At 41.4% G+C, this 15,037-nt stretch overlaps 3 protein-coding genes across 5 annotated transcripts in view; 2 read left to right on the top strand and 1 right to left on the bottom strand.

The window, feature by feature from the left end:
* ZNF512 (zinc finger protein 512) overlaps positions 1–5,045 on the top strand; it is a 31,580-nt gene extending 26,535 nt beyond the window's left edge. For all 3 annotated transcript variants that reach the window (XM_077774150.1, XM_077774151.1, XM_077774149.1), the window contains one exon: positions 3,035–5,045. In XM_077774150.1, the coding sequence (XP_077630276.1) occupies positions 3,035–3,343 (309 nt within the window). In that variant the 3' untranslated portion in view covers positions 3,344–5,045. The remainder of the gene's footprint in view (positions 1–3,034) is intronic.
* Positions 5,046–8,142: 3,097 nt separating this feature from the next.
* Positions 8,143–11,633, bottom strand: CCDC121 (coiled-coil domain containing 121). Its single transcript, XM_077774197.1, has 2 exons — positions 11,074–11,633; positions 8,143–10,365 (listed from the first exon to the last, which is right to left on the bottom strand). The coding sequence occupies exons 1-2, from the start codon at positions 11,610–11,612 to the stop codon at positions 9,423–9,425; spliced, it is 1,482 nt and encodes a 493-aa protein (XP_077630323.1). The 5' UTR covers positions 11,613–11,633; the 3' UTR covers positions 8,143–9,422.
* An 88-nt stretch (positions 11,634–11,721) lies between these two features.
* The window catches only part of GPN1 (GPN-loop GTPase 1), a 17,967-nt gene continuing 14,651 nt past the window's right edge, over positions 11,722–15,037 (top strand). Inside the window, exons 1-3 of the mRNA XM_077774147.1 lie at positions 11,722–11,838; positions 12,543–12,636; positions 14,851–14,890. Coding sequence (XP_077630273.1) covers positions 11,728–11,838; positions 12,543–12,636; positions 14,851–14,890 — 245 coding nt within the window. The 5' untranslated portion in view covers positions 11,722–11,727. The remainder of the gene's footprint in view (positions 11,839–12,542; positions 12,637–14,850; positions 14,891–15,037) is intronic.

Below are 15,037 nucleotides of genomic sequence, written 5' to 3'. Positions count from 1 at the left end.
TAGTAATCTAAGTAAGTAGAGACGTTGTCTCCTGTGTAATTAAATACCTGTATTGCAAAACCTAAAGGAGTAAAGTGTGCATTCTCTTGGAATATCTGACCGCAGAAACTGTTGTTGCCTGATAAGGAAAAATAGCAAGCACCTTCAGCTGTTCTCTGCCCTCACATTTTATAGTTCTTAACAATGTGGGCTATAGTTAGTGTCATCAAATGTGGTTCTTGTTGTTTTACCAGTTTAAGCTTTGGGAGGCCCTTTCCATATCTGAGCTTTCTTCTGGAATGCAGTCCTATCTTCTTTACAATAATAGTGTACCTTTTTATGCTTCAGGAAGTACTTAAAAGATAATTATCTNGGGGGGGATGGGCATGGAGGAGGGCACTTGTGGGGATGAGCACTGAGTGTTATGTGGAAACTAATTTGACAATAAACTATTTGTAAAAAATAAAATAAAATAAACAAAAACATTAAAATTTAAAAAAAAAATAAAAAGTAAAAAAAAAAAAAAAAGATAATTATCTCAAGGTGCCTGGGTGGGTCAGTTGGTTAAGTACCTGATTCTTGATTTCACCTCAGGTCTTGATCTCATGGTTTGTGGGATTGAGCCTCGCGTCAGGTTCTGTGCTGACAGCTCAGAGCCTGGAGCCTGCTTCGGATTCTGTGTCTCCCACTTGTGCACTTGCTCGCTCTCTTTCTCTCTCAAAAATAAACATTAAAAAAAAGATAATTATCTGCTGACAAAATCTGCCTTTATGTAGTTAACCTGTTTTCTCCAGATTCTTCTTAAAAGTTGGAACCAACAAACTTCACTTAGTTTGGGGCTTGTTCTCTGAGCATTTGTTCAATGAGTTGTTCCTGTGTTTATGGATTCACTGTGGTGGTAAAACATTTTTATTTTGTCCCTTCCTTTCTGCCTCACATGTTCTTACACTACTTGTTTTTAAAACAGGAATTTTCACATACGTGAAAATGGACAGAATAGTATAATAAATAGCTTTAACAGATTGGCCAACAAGTTTATGGCCAATCTTGTTTTCATTTATAACCACACCTACTTCTCTTGTTCCTTATAGACTTACTTTTTTGGGGGGGGTTATTTATTTTCAGTCTGTGCATGCATGTGCGCACAAGCAGGGGAGGGGCAGAGAGAGAGAGAGCGGGAGAGAGAGAGAGCAAGCCAAACAGGCTCCATACTGTCAGCACAGAGCCTGATCCCACCATCCTTGAGATCATGACCTGAGCCAGAATCAATTGTCAGGTGCTTAACTGACTGTGCCACCCAGGTACCCCTTAAAGGCTTATTTTGAACAAATGTCACATACCATGTCAACTCTCACTGCTTCTTTCATTGTGTCTAAAATATAAGGGCTTTAAAAAATATATTACCGCAACCATCATTACACCTAAAGAAATTAGCAATTATTTTTTAATATTATTATATATCTAGTTATTTAAATTATTTAAATTTTCCTGATTGCCTCATAATTTCTTTTTCAGAGTTGACTTGTTGAAATCANAGTCATGTATGGAATTTAAAATTTTCTAGTAACCACATTTTGAAAGTATAAAGAAAAACATTTGCTGTTAATGTTGATTATTTTATTTAATCCAGTATATCTAAAATATTATTATTATTATTTTTAAATGTTTTATTTATTTCTAGGAGAGAGAGAGAGAGAGAGACAGCGTGAGCAGGGGAGGGTCAGAAAGAGAGGGAGTCACAGACTGAAACAGGCTCCAGGCTCTGAGCTGGCAGTCAGCACAGAGCCCGACGCGGGGCTCGAACCCACGAACCGCGAGATCATGACCTAAGCGAAAGTCGGACGCTTAACCGACTAAGCCACCCAGGCGCCCCTAAAATATTATTTTTTGAACATGTAGTCAATAAAAAATTATTGAGATACTTTACATTTTTTCATACTAAGTCTTTAAAATTTAATGTATATTTGTTATATATTGAAAGCATATCTCAATTTGGATTAGTCATTTTTCAAGAGCTTATTAGACACACGTGGCTACTGACTATCTCATTGGACAATGCAGGTCTAGAAGTTTCCCCTTTCTTTCCCCCCATCCCAATGTTATTTGTTGAAGAAATGGGGTCATTTGTCACATATGTTTATGCACATTTTGGATTTTGGTGATTACATTCCTGTGGTGGTGGTCCTCTAGCTGAGTATTTCCAATAAATTGGTTGTTAGACCAGATCAGATCACTTGATTTATTTATTTATTTATTATTTATTTATGTTTTATTTATTTCTGAGAGAGAGAGAGACAGCGTGAGCAGGGGAGGGTCAGAGAGAGAGGGAGACACAGAAGCTGAAACAGCTCTAGGCTCTGAGCTAGCTGTCAGCACAGAGCCTGATGCAGGGCTCGAACCCACGAACTGTGAGATCATGACCTGGGCTGAAGTTGGACGCCTAACCAACTGAGCCACCCAGGCGCCCCCAGATACTTGATTTAGACTGAAGTCTTTCTTTCTTTCTCTCTTGCTTGCTTGCTTGCTTTCTTTCTTTCTTTTCTTTCTTTTTTTTTTTTGTGTGTAAGAACATTTCATAATTGGATTCCATGTTCCTTAACTCTTAAGTTTTTAAACTGAGTCTTAGAGAAGTTAAGTAATTTCCCTATGGTCACAGAGACAGAAAAAGAGTTGGGAATTGCATCCAGCCAGCCTGGCTGCAAATACTATCATAAAAATCATGAAATAAAAATCTCCTATGACCCAATGCTTTATATCTCATGGGGGTTTTACCAAGGAGAGAGATGGGTGGGATGATGCTAGGTGATCAGACTTCGTGGATCACTTACTGAAGTACCCCAAATCATGTCTTACATAATTAATGCTTCTAACAACTGCTCATGATGAATGTCTCCAGTTTCAAGTACAGAATTCAAAGCTATGTTTCCCTATCTGTTTCTTCCTTTCTGTGTTCTGCCCTAACCATGCCTTTTAGAGATTCTTCCCACACCCATTCTTTATGTTCTCTACTGTGTATTGACTGGATGATGTTTCCATTTTCCATTTGCCTCTGCAGGACTGGTTCGTTGTAAACCCAACCACAACCAAAAGCTTTGAAAAGCTAATGAAGATAAAGCAGCGGCAGCAAGAGGAAGAAAAGCGGAGGCAGCAGCACAGGAGCAGAAGGTCACTGCGAAGGCTGCAGCAGTCTGGCATCGAGCTTCCTGAGACAGAGCTGAGTCTTAGAGTAGGGAAGGATCAGAGGAGGAGTAACGAGGAATTGCTAGTGTCGACCTCCTGTAAGGAACCGGAGCAGGAGCCAGTGCCAGCACAGTTCCAGAAAGTAAAGGCCGCAAAGACTAATCATAAACGAGGAAGGAAGTAGGCAGGCAGTGTGAAAGCTCCTAAGAGAGCAGACGTGATGCCGTTGTCATGGGGCCTGTGCTGGGAGGACTGAGTCACGGGGGCTGAGTGAGGAGGAATGCACTCTCTCAGCTCTTTGCGTAAGGCTGTGACTTTCTCAGCTCCTTCCTCCTGTGTAAATTTCACTGTTCTCCCTATTTATTCACTTTGACTCACCCCCACCCCCACCCCCTTTTTGGTAGGTTTTCCTACTATTCCTCATTGGAGTCCTCTTGTTTTTCTCTGATCTTGCCCAAAGAGTTCCCTCTTAAGGTCAACTGTGGGCCCCTCTTGCCCTGTACAAAACTGAGAAATCTGTTTGGTTGTCCTTTTCCTTCTGGGGCTGTAGAATGTTCTTGGAAGCTCCATTGATTTAGTAGTCATTCCACCATCTCGCTTATAAAACAATTCCAAATTAATTTTTTAAAACCATACTGATTTATCATTCTGTATTTGTGATATAACAATCCTAGAAGCTAGAACTGTTGTCACTCATGTAATAAGCTTATCTTGTCTTCTTGGGAAGCAGATTTTATGGAGGCTGTTTGTTCTCTCAATATGGTTTTAGGGTTGGAAGTAAGCAAATGGATGTAGGATGAAAAAGCTAGAACCTCACTACACTGATTTTACTGGGAAATGTTTTGTTTATCCCATGTAGCAGAGACTGACTAGACCCACAGGCATGAAAAGCAGCCCAGACATTAAAATGTTGCAAACATTAAAATGATTGGAAAGAAGGAAGTAGAAGAAGCAATAAATACTGCCTCATCTTTCCCGGGGCTTGAGGCCTCATCGGTTGCTATGATCAGTGCCCTCCTAAAGCTTGTTTTCTCCCCCAGTTTTAAGGATTGAGAAATACCACATTGCACTTGATGTTTTGACACCGAATCCTAGTGTTCCTGGTGATGCCACTAAGATTGGTAGCCCAGCTACACACTCCTTCTCCCCTGACTTGACCTTACCTGTTAGTCTATGCCGTGCTAAGTCTTTATTCTCCCTTTAGCCATCCTCTGTCTCTTGGAATTTTCTGAGAATGTTGTCCTCTATCCTCTTTTATATGTGGAGTTCTATCCTCTTTGTATCTTGAGACTTTGTCACCAGATGTAGATATTTATCTGGAGTTGGAAAGAAAAATTCCTTTTCTGTACCTCATGCCAGCTGCTAATGTCTAGTGGGCTACTTCTCTTTGAGGCTGGCTTTCTCTGGAACATTGTTTAGAGCAGCTCTGTTGTTGTGTTTCCAGATTCTCTTCCCCTTTTCCGTAAATATTGGTCTTATATATTCTTGCCAATTTTTGTGGCATATGCCACATGAAAAGCAAGGGCCCTTAACCCCGATATGGATAAATACTACCTTTCCAAATTCTGAAAGGCTGTTACTACTCTTTAACTCTGTATTCTGTGCTGCTCCACATAGCTTTAAAATGTGGGCTTTTGTGAAGACCACTTTCGAACAAGGGAGCAATGAAACCAGATTTGGATACTGCCAGAATAGATAGTTGTAAAACAAGTGAAGGACATGGTAGTGTCCACTCTACATTTTCATTGGCAGTTGCACTCTTAAAACCCTTTCGGTAGATGAGGATTGTCAGGGAGGAGAAATGAAGAAGCTATATTAATTTCTGGTGAGTAAGACTTGGGGAATGTTGGGCAATGACAAAAGAAATAAATGACTGTCGGTTAGAATGATGTTTCCGGTTCATTGACTCCAACCTACTTGACTCCTTGCTGACACAGTGTATGGGGGTAAGATGACGGCTGGACATGGGAGTGGGTTTGAAATAAGTTCCAAATTCAGTGTCTTGGTAGTTCTTTAGCTCCTGAAGTCTGTTGGTTAATGAGTAAATTTTGAGATCAAAGTGAATTAGTATAGGAAACTTACCCAGTCTCATCCAGGGCCCTTGCAGGCACTTTAAAAATGTTTCCTTCCTGAGGCCAGGTCTCAGCAGGACTATCCTAATCATACTATTGAGTTTTCAAGTTTTTTTAGACAAAATTCATTAGAATAACAATGTGACAATATCAGATATAGCCAGGTTGTGGGAAATGTGAACTCTTATGCACGGTTTGGAATGTAAATTGGTACAGTTGCTTGGAAACAATTTGGCAGTATCTAGTAAAGCTGAAAATATGCCCCTAAGTAAGACTCCACAGTTTTACTCCTGGGTGTATACAGAGAAAATTCTCTTGCCTGGGTGTATCAGGAGACATAAACAAGAATGATACTACGGTATGGTTTACAACATGTAGCTGAGTCTACCAGCTGTCTGCCAAAATCTGCTCTCGCCTTGGAGACCTCTCGGATTATAGGACACATGGCTAGATTCTGTTCCCAGGCCTCCAGTCCCCTGCTGCTGTAGTGAAGGGGTAGCCAACTAACTCGTCTCCAGTAGAATGTGAGTGGAAGTGATGTGTGACACCTCCAGAGTAGAGGTTTTAAGAAAGTAAGGTTGCCTCCGTGTTTGCTTTTCCCTTCATTGGGCCATATGCAGATAACAAAATGGCTTTAGGGGGTGGTAGAGCACAAAATGGAAAATGGTTGGTGCCCTGAATCACCCCATAAAGGACTAATTGGTAGCCAAGTACATCTGAGACTAATTAAAGAGAAAAAAGAAACCCTGTTATTTGAGACATTATACACACTTGGGTCTCTTTATTAGCCTACTCTAATACATAATCTAATTGTCTATCATCAGAAGAGGTAAATACAGTGGAATACTATATAACTATAAAATTAACTAGGGCTTGTATCATGAATAAATCTTAAAAATAATGTCTGGGAAAGCAGGTTACACAATACATCAAGGGTACCATTTATATAAGGTTTGAAAACATGTAAAAACAATATATTGTTTATGGATATATATTTATACATTTATAGTTTAACATAAATATATACATAGCATGAAAACATGCACAGAAATGATAAACACCAAACTTAGGACAGTGCTTCTGGGATTCAGAGGGACTACAAGTGAACTTATGAATTCCTACTTCTTAAGGTAGATAGTGAGCTTGTCATAGTTTTCTGTGTTGTGTGTCTGAAATACTTCATTTTATGTATTTTTTTTGAAAGACTTCATTTTAAAAGTCAGCCCTCACAAATTACTGCTCACCTCCTTATAAAAGGGATCACTTTAGAAATTTTACTTTTGCTTCATTCTTTTTTTTAAATGTTTGAGAGAGAGGAAGCACAAGTGTGCAGGGGACGGGTAGAGAGAGGGAGAGAGAGAATCCCAACCAGGCTCCATGCCCAGCACAGATCCCAGACTGAGAGTTCATGACCTGAGCCAAAATCAGGAGTCAGATGCTTAACCGACTGAGCCGCCCAGGCGCCCCACTTGTGCTTCATTCTTAACCTTTCATTTTCCTCTCCCCTTTAGCCTGCTCTTACTTGTGTCTCCTGTTCACTTTCTATTTCAACCACCCCAGTTCAAACCATCATCACCTCTTGCCTAGACTACAATAACTTCCTGATTGTTTCCTTCTGATTTTTACTGGCTTGTATACACTTCCCAGAACACCTGTAGTGAGTTTTTAAAATTGTAAATCAGATGTCATTCATGGGCTAAAAGCCTGATAATTTCCCAGTGCACTTAGAATTCAAGCCACCCCCTTTCCTTGTCCCACTACTGCTCCCACTACTAACCCTTAGCCTCCCCTCCCTCCCCTCCACCTAAGTTCTCTGACCACCTCCCAACTACACCTGAGCCACACTGACCTTTCTTTTCCTGGAACCTGTGAAGCTCCATTCCTATTTTGGGGCCTTTGCATTCAGTGTTCCAGTTGCCTGAAAGGCTTCTTCCCTGGTTTTTGTCCAGTAGACTTCACTGTATCATTTAAGTCTTAACCCACATTTCCCCTTGGAGGTCTTTTCCATTTATGCACCTTCTGTAACATCACTCTGTTTAATTTTCTTCATAGCAAAGCAGACAAAAAGTAGATTGAGATAGTACCTGGCCAACCTACTGCTCACTTGCAGGTATGGATTTCAAAATAGCTTTATCAGATGATTCACCCTCGAAAGTCTTCAAGGCCTTGAGGCCTCACTCTGAAAGGGCCAGCCATAAACCAGGACACCAGATCCATTATCTGGGATGATCATAGGAATTAAAAATAAACATAGGAGATGGCAGTTACAGTAAAGGCAGGAGGGAGATTAAAAGCAGAATAAGATTGTAGATTACTCCTACTTACCAACTCCTTATCAGGTTTAGTATATATTTTCCCATGCTTTTTTGCATCCACAGAAAATAGGGCTTCAAGTTTATCTTGGTTACCATTTCAAGTTCAGTCTTTCTGTATTTTCAGCTTAAGAACTTAAGTATTCAGGTTGAGGAACCTGCATACTACCTAAAATTTTACTCCTCTGCATTGAAATTGTGGTTTTCTTATGTGCACACTTGTAAGAATGAGTTGCAGAAGCAGGAGTGATGGAGTAGAAATGTTACATTGGAAAAAGAAAAAATCAACAGATACATTATATTTTATTAAAAATTTTTTTTAATGCTTTATTTATTTCTAGGAGAGACAGAGAGAGAGACAGCATGAGCAGGGGAGGGTCAGAAAGAGAGGGAGTCACAGACTGAAACAGGCTCCAGGCTCTGAGCTGGCAGTCAGCACAGAGCCCGACGCGGGGCTCGAACCCATGAACCGCGAGATCATGACTTAAGCGAAAGTCGGATGCTTAACCGACTAAGCCACCCAGGCACCCCCATTATATTTTATTTTTAATAACAAAATACACATTTAACAAAATTGTTAAAGCTAGAAGTAAAAGGCATTGAGGGAGAAAAAAATTTTTAATCAATTTTAAAGATATTCATTTTACATAGGAATAAAACAAAATTCATGAAAATTATTTGTAGTTTCTTATCACTGGCAATTTCTGGAACACAAAGTTGGATTACATTTCCCCATAGAAGAGTGATGTTAAAACATGGGGTTATATTCCTGTACTAGGATTTAGCATTCAAATAAATGACTAGTCTAATCATCAGTATGTCATAAGTGCAAACAATTTTTATTACATTTTTTTAGTGCAAAAATTTTTTAAAAACTAAACGTCTATACTAATTAAAAATCTTATTTCCAGTTCTTCTAAATAGACAGAAATATAAGGCACATATTAATTACAAAAGGCATTTCATGTTCTATCAAGTGCACAGTTAGAAAATGTAGTTAAGTGAACTAAAACTGAAGTACTTATTATATTTAACATTAAACGATCTTGTTATCTTAGAATTTAGAATGTTAGGGAAATAGATGGCACAAGACTCTTTAAAAAAGTCCAAATATTTTAACACTTTTTTGATATATTTTCCTAAAACAAGCAGAGGCATTCAGTCACCTCATTAATGCTAGAGGCATTTCTTTACAGAAGATTGTCAAAAGTAGGCGTTGACCAAATATTCATCCCCTTTCTGCTCTTCCTTTACTCAGTTGAGGGGTGGGGCATCAGACAAAAGATCCTCCTGCCCAGTGCTTTCTTTTCTTCCTAACTCTTCCCGAACTTGCAGTTTAGTAAGATTACTTTTTCACTCTTGACAAAACTAGAGAAGGACGTGCCTGGCCACTGGTGTGAACTTGAAAAAGAGCTTTAAAAAACACTTTGCCTTTGTGTGGAGCTGGTCAAGAGGCAGGAGGATAATTGGTTTACAGAGCAGAAGGCACTACGTAAGGTCAATCTGAAATTGTTCTTAAAGGTGTTTTTTACATAAAGAAATCTAGTTTAGCTAGATGAAATAAGTCACACAACTGTTTTCATTTCCTCAAGCTGGTTTCCTTGAGCTAGTCTGAAGTACAGGTGTTTAGGAAATGGTACTGGGTTATCTGGAGATTTGAGGAACATCCTGGTTATCAACAAGATCAATTAAAGGAAAACCTAAATATCCAGCAGTACTGCTGGAAGAAAAGCACCTAATCTTTCACACTAACACATCACGATGGGTGTTTTACCATAGCAGTCTGAGATCCCAAAGCCTTTGGAACCAGGTTTATACAGCACGTGAGAATTCTTGCTCCAGTACTTATATAATCGGTTATTTTGGGAAGTGCTTTGGATTAATACTTGATTTGGTACTTAGGAGAGGTGTTATGGAGCACCTCTGGAGCATCCAATCCTGGGCACGGGTTATGCCTTTTCTGCAGTCGGTTCCTCCCCCGGACTAAGGACTCCACGTACCACTGTTCTTGCTGCAGCTGCTGCTTCTGATTTATGAGCTGGCCCTTAGTGGCCTGCAGCTCCTGGCACTGCTGGGCTTGCTGCTCTAATTCCTTCTTTAACTGCCGGTTCTCTCTCCTGACGTCACGGTAGAACTCAAAAGTATACTGCCTTGCTTCCGACTGCAAGGCATGGGCCCTCCTTACGAGCTCCTGTCTTTTCCTCTTTCCCAACTGCTTCCGGTCTGACTCACTCAGCTGTTTGTCCAGTAATGCTTTTTCCTGGACCAACTGGACCTGTATTTCCCATTTCTTTGCATCTATCTCAGCTTGGGCTTCCTTTTTCTTGTCCTCTAATACCTGCATTTCTCTCTCCTGTTTCTCCTTTACTAGGGAAACACCCCTGAGTGCCTGCAACTGCTGTTTTAAATTGGATTGGAGGTTTTCCTTCTGCAAGAGCTCCTCTTTATACCCTGAGGTTTGTTTTGCATATTTGGAGGCTAATTCCTGTCTCCTTTGTGCAAGCTCTTCCCTTTTTTGTAAATACTGGTTCCATAGCTCTTCAGGCTGTCTTCTATACTTCTCAGTTTCGTTGTTTAGGTAGTCCAGAAAGAACTGGTTTTCAGTTTGGACAAGTAACTTTTCATTGTATAGCTCTTTGGTTTCCTGCATTAGTGATTCTTGCCGCATTTGAGCTTGTTTTGCTCGGCTGTTCAGCTTCCTCAGCTCCCTCATTGCCTTTTCTTTAAACTTCGTCTCTGACTTTGTTAGCGTCTGTCGCTCGAAAATTGCATTTAGGAAATTAAGATACAGGTCAGTGGAACTCTCAGATTCCTTGGCAAACCTGAAGAAAGAACAAGTGAGGCATTCCCCTATCAATTCTTAATGAAAATTCAGGAAACACAAAATGCACAATTGTACCTGAATTCATACAAGAAACTATTCTTGAGTACCTATTATGTTCCTAACACTATGCACAGCACGAGGGATAAAGTTAACGGTAAAGGTAAATGAGTGTAGTTTACAATTTAATACACAGTCACTACAATCCTGTGTGGTGTTACTTCCATTTTAATTTTTTTTTAACGTTTTATTTATTTCTAGGAGAGAGAGAGAGAGAGAGAGAGAGACAGCGTGAGCAGGGGAGGGTCAGAGAGAGAGGGAGTCACAGACTGAAACAGGCTCCAGGCTCTGAGCTGGCAGTCAGCGCAGAGCCCGACGCGGGGCTCGAGCCCACGATCCGCGAGATCATGACCTAAGCGAAAGTCGGACGCTTAACCGACTAAGCCACCCAGGCGCCCCAGTGTTACTTCCATTTTAAAGAGAAAACCGGTTCGGAGAATTTCAATGACATGGGTACGATTTACACTGTCGGCAAGGGGCAGAGCGTGGGTGTGAAACCCAATCTTGGGAGTTACTGAACACTACAGCAGCTACAAAGGGCCACAGGCACATTTGGGGGTGGTCGGGAGTAACAGATTTCCAGGCTTTTCCACCACCTTTCTGGTTTCATGGACACTTCCGTCGAAGGAAGCGCCCCTTCAGTACCTACTTGCTCTGGGAATCCAAGGGTTCATCTCCAAGGTCCTCGTATTGTTCACACAGGCTCCCTGTCAAGGAGAGAGCGCTAGTGTCACGGTGCTGCGCCACGCGGAAATGGCGTCCCCTTGCGGAAGGTTTTCTCAGTTTCTCCGTTCTGTGCTCCTTGTGTCTTGGCGCTGCCCAGCAACCCCGCGGGTCGCACCTCACCCCAGCCCTGGCCGGTCCAGCCTGGATCGGCTGAACCTCGCGGGCTGCCGAATAAGTCCTAGCTGCCGGTTCCCTGGCGGCTCTGTTCCCCGTTTCTCGGGGGACTAAAGAGAAACGCACTTTCTTCATTTTCGAACTCTGGGGGCAGCGCTGTGGGGACCTCATCTCGGGTCGCCTTGGGCGCAAGTACTCTGCTCTTAGGCCCTCCCCAACAACGGCGAGTGCCTCTTTTCTTGGCCACCTCCAACCATCCTCCCAGCCCCTGGTGTCCCCTCTACTGGCCCAAATTGGTTGCCAGCCTAGTTGGGAGGCAAGAAATCGCACACGCCCGGTCCACCCCATCGCCTCTCCCTTTCGCGCTGGTTGAGCTCTACCCTCTATCTTGGCCCCTTGCGTCACAGAAGCCTTTCTAGGCACGCAGCGGCTCTATGGTAGAGTGGGCGGAGCCAGGAGAAAGATGGCGGAGTCCGTAGGCGAAGCTGAGTCGCAGGCTTCCGGGGCTCCTCGGCCCCCGGTGTGTCTGTTGGTGTTGGGAATGGCGGGATCTGGGAAAACCACTTTTGTACAGGTAACGTAGAGGGCGCGGGCGTAGTAGGTGCGCGCGCGAGGTGGCAGGCGAAAGGCCTGGGAGAACGGGAGGAAGGACTCAGGGGAGTTGGAAGGGACTCGCGTGTGGCTTTCGAGAACTCGCCAGCAACTCCGGTTCCTTCCTAGGCTGGCCTTTTCGGACTCTAGTCTGGTTTAATTAGGGCTAGGGCTCTCTCCTGCGCACCCTCAGTTCGTGTTTGGTAACTTAACCACGTTCTGGAATTGTTTTACCAACAAAGTTGCCAGCTCCTCGAAGACAGTCTTACGAGTAACTGGCTACTAATACAGTGTCAGGCCACGGGCTTTTGGTGTAGATTGTTAAAGAATTATTTCTTGCACAGCTGTCATGTTTCAACCACTGAGGACACAGCGAAATTGACATTACATGGTTCCCCGCTTTTTGGAGCTAATGTTTTAATGGGAGTGCTAGAAAAAAACCCACACAACTCAAGCAGATAAGTGATCGAGAGTAGGGGGAGGCTGTGTTAGGTGGGTGATAAGGAAAAGGTAGCATTTCATCTGAATTGAATGTTGGAGGTGGATATTGGGGGCAAATACTTAAGGTACTGAGAAAAGTTAAGTGCAGAAGCCTTCAGGTATGATTGATAAGGGAATGGAAGTTCTCTCTTGGCCCCTATCATTCCCTCTTTGTTTCACTACGTCCCTCTCCCCATACCTCTGCAGAGGCTTACCGGACATCTGCATAGCCAAGGCTCTCCACCCTATGTGATTAATCTGGACCCAGCTGTACATGAAGTGCCCTTTCCTGCCAATATTGGTGAGTAGACTGTACCAGAACTGTGTGAAGTCCCTCAGAAAATGGCAAGCTTCCAGCTTGCCAGTCTTCAATGTTTTCATTTTTCAAAACTGTCTACTTTCATTTTACGTGACTTTGCTAGAATCTCTAAACAAGTCTTCTCCCTTAATCACAGTTTTTTATTTGCTCCTTTCCCTAACTAAATATGCTTCCTTTTCACTGTTATCTCTCCCCCCTTTCTGACCCTAGGGTGTCCGACTGTTGTTACTTGGGATAGTGAAATCATAAAGTGAGCCCTCTCCCTTCCAGATCATAAAACCTTCAGTAGGCTCTAATACATAAACCTGTTTTATTTAGTTTCTTTTCTCAAAAGTTTAGAGTGTAAGGGTTCTTGTGTGGTAGTTCACTTACTGATCTATAGGAACCTTTCTTCCTCTCCCAGTGTTACATGGGAATATGTATATATATGCATTATTTTGGAGGGGGGTTTCCAATTATCACGAGGCTTCAGAGGAGTCTGNTGCAGATATATCAGAGTCATAATTCTTGATGCGATCTGTGGGTCTCCTGATTTCTAGGCTGTCACTGTGCTAATCTTCTCCCTCCTTGTTTCTTAATCTTGTTAAGCTGCTGGTACTCCAGTTATACTAATAAAGGAAAACCTTGTTTAAGAAGCAGAGATCATTTTGGAAAGAGTTGGGGAAAAAACTGACATCTTCTCACTTAAAGGATGGACTTCTATCTGTTGACAGATGAATGGATCAACAAGATATAGCATATATATGCCACGGAAAATGACTCAACCATAAAATAGAATGAGATCTTACCATTTGTGACAACATGGATGGATCTAGAGGGTGTTATGTTAAGTGAGGTAAATCAAGACAGAGAAAGACAAATGCCTTATGATTTCACTTATATGTGGAATCTAAAAAAGCAAAACAAAGGAACAAACAAAACAAGGCAGCAACAGACTCATAGATACAGGAAATAAGCTCTTGGTTACCAGAATGGAGAGGAGTTAGGAGGTGAGTGAAATAGGTGAAGAGGATTAAGAGGTACAAATGTCCAGTTACATAGTCATGGGGATATAATATATAGCATAATATAATAACTTTGTATGGTGACAGATGGTAACTGGACTTATTGTGGAGATCATTTTGAAATATGTAAAAATATCTAATTATGATGTAAACCTGAAACTTAGATACTCTATGTCAATTATACTTAAATTTTAAAAAAGATGGAATTCTAATATTTGGTGGGGTCTATAGGCTGATAGATAGGTTTAGTTAGACATTACTGGATGCATTAATTTTGCCTTTGAAAAATCATGTCTGCATTACCCTGTTACTAGTAGGCAGTAAGAAATAAACTTTTTCTTAATTTAGGTCCCTTACTCACTCTCTCTTTTTTTTTTTTAACTTTTAATTCCAGTATATTTAAAATATGTTATATTAGTTTCAGGTGTACAATATAGTGATTTAACAATTTCATATTTTTTTTTAGCTCTTTTTTTCTATGCATATGGTCACTGATAAAGTATTTTAGTTGTACAAAACTTTTTTCCTTATCTCAGACCATGTCTACCTTAATTTCCGAGCTCCCTGGCTTACATTTTTCATGGGTGACTTGCCAATTATCTTTTTCTTTCTTTCTTTTTTTTTTTTTTATTTGAGAGAGAGAGAGAGAGAGAGAAGCGGAGGGACAGAGAGAAAGGGAGACACAGAATCTAAAGCAGGCTCCAGGCTCTGAGCTGTCAGCACAGAGCCGGACGTGGGCTTGAACTCATGAACCGTGAGATCGTGACTTGAGCCGAAGTCAGTCGCTTAACTGACTGAGCCACCCAGGCGCCGCTTGCCAATTATCCTTTGTAAGGAAGGAAAGCAGTGTGAAGCAGGAGGACTTAGTAGAAGAGAACGCAGACAAGAGGAGGCTGAAAACCTGCTTCAGCTTCTTGCTGGTAGAGAAGGTACTTGCAGGACACCTTCTGCCTTTCTGTTCTCTTCACAATCTTGCTTTTTTCCCTATCATAGTTCCTTGACCTTAGCTTAAAAATTTAAAAAACAGATATGAAAAGTAACTGAGATACCAAGAGAGAAACTTACTTTTTCTCCTCAAAGGAGGCAGAGATGACATGAGAGCCCTATTGGTTGAGGCTATTATAGGTGGACAGTCTCAAACTTACTGTTTCTTATGTGTTAAATTCCAGTGAATTCTTTTTTTCCCTCCCAGATATTCGTGACACTGTCAAGTATAAAGAAGTCATGAAACAGTATCCTTTTCTGTGTTTGCTTCCTGTGTTGACTCATCCCTGGATAGTTACTGTCTATATTTTGTGGCTTTGAGTGAGTGTGTTTACATTTCTATGTAAAACAGTACTAGCAAAAGCGTTTAATTGCTTTAAAGTAATTAAAAAAAA

This window comes from Crocuta crocuta, unplaced genomic scaffold (genome assembly GCF_008692635.1).
Source record: "Crocuta crocuta isolate KB4526 unplaced genomic scaffold, BGI_CrCroc_1.0 scaffold246, whole genome shotgun sequence".
NCBI classification, from domain to species: Eukaryota; Metazoa; Chordata; class Mammalia; order Carnivora; family Hyaenidae; genus Crocuta; species Crocuta crocuta.
This window is presented reverse-complemented; position numbering and strand designations above follow the sequence as displayed.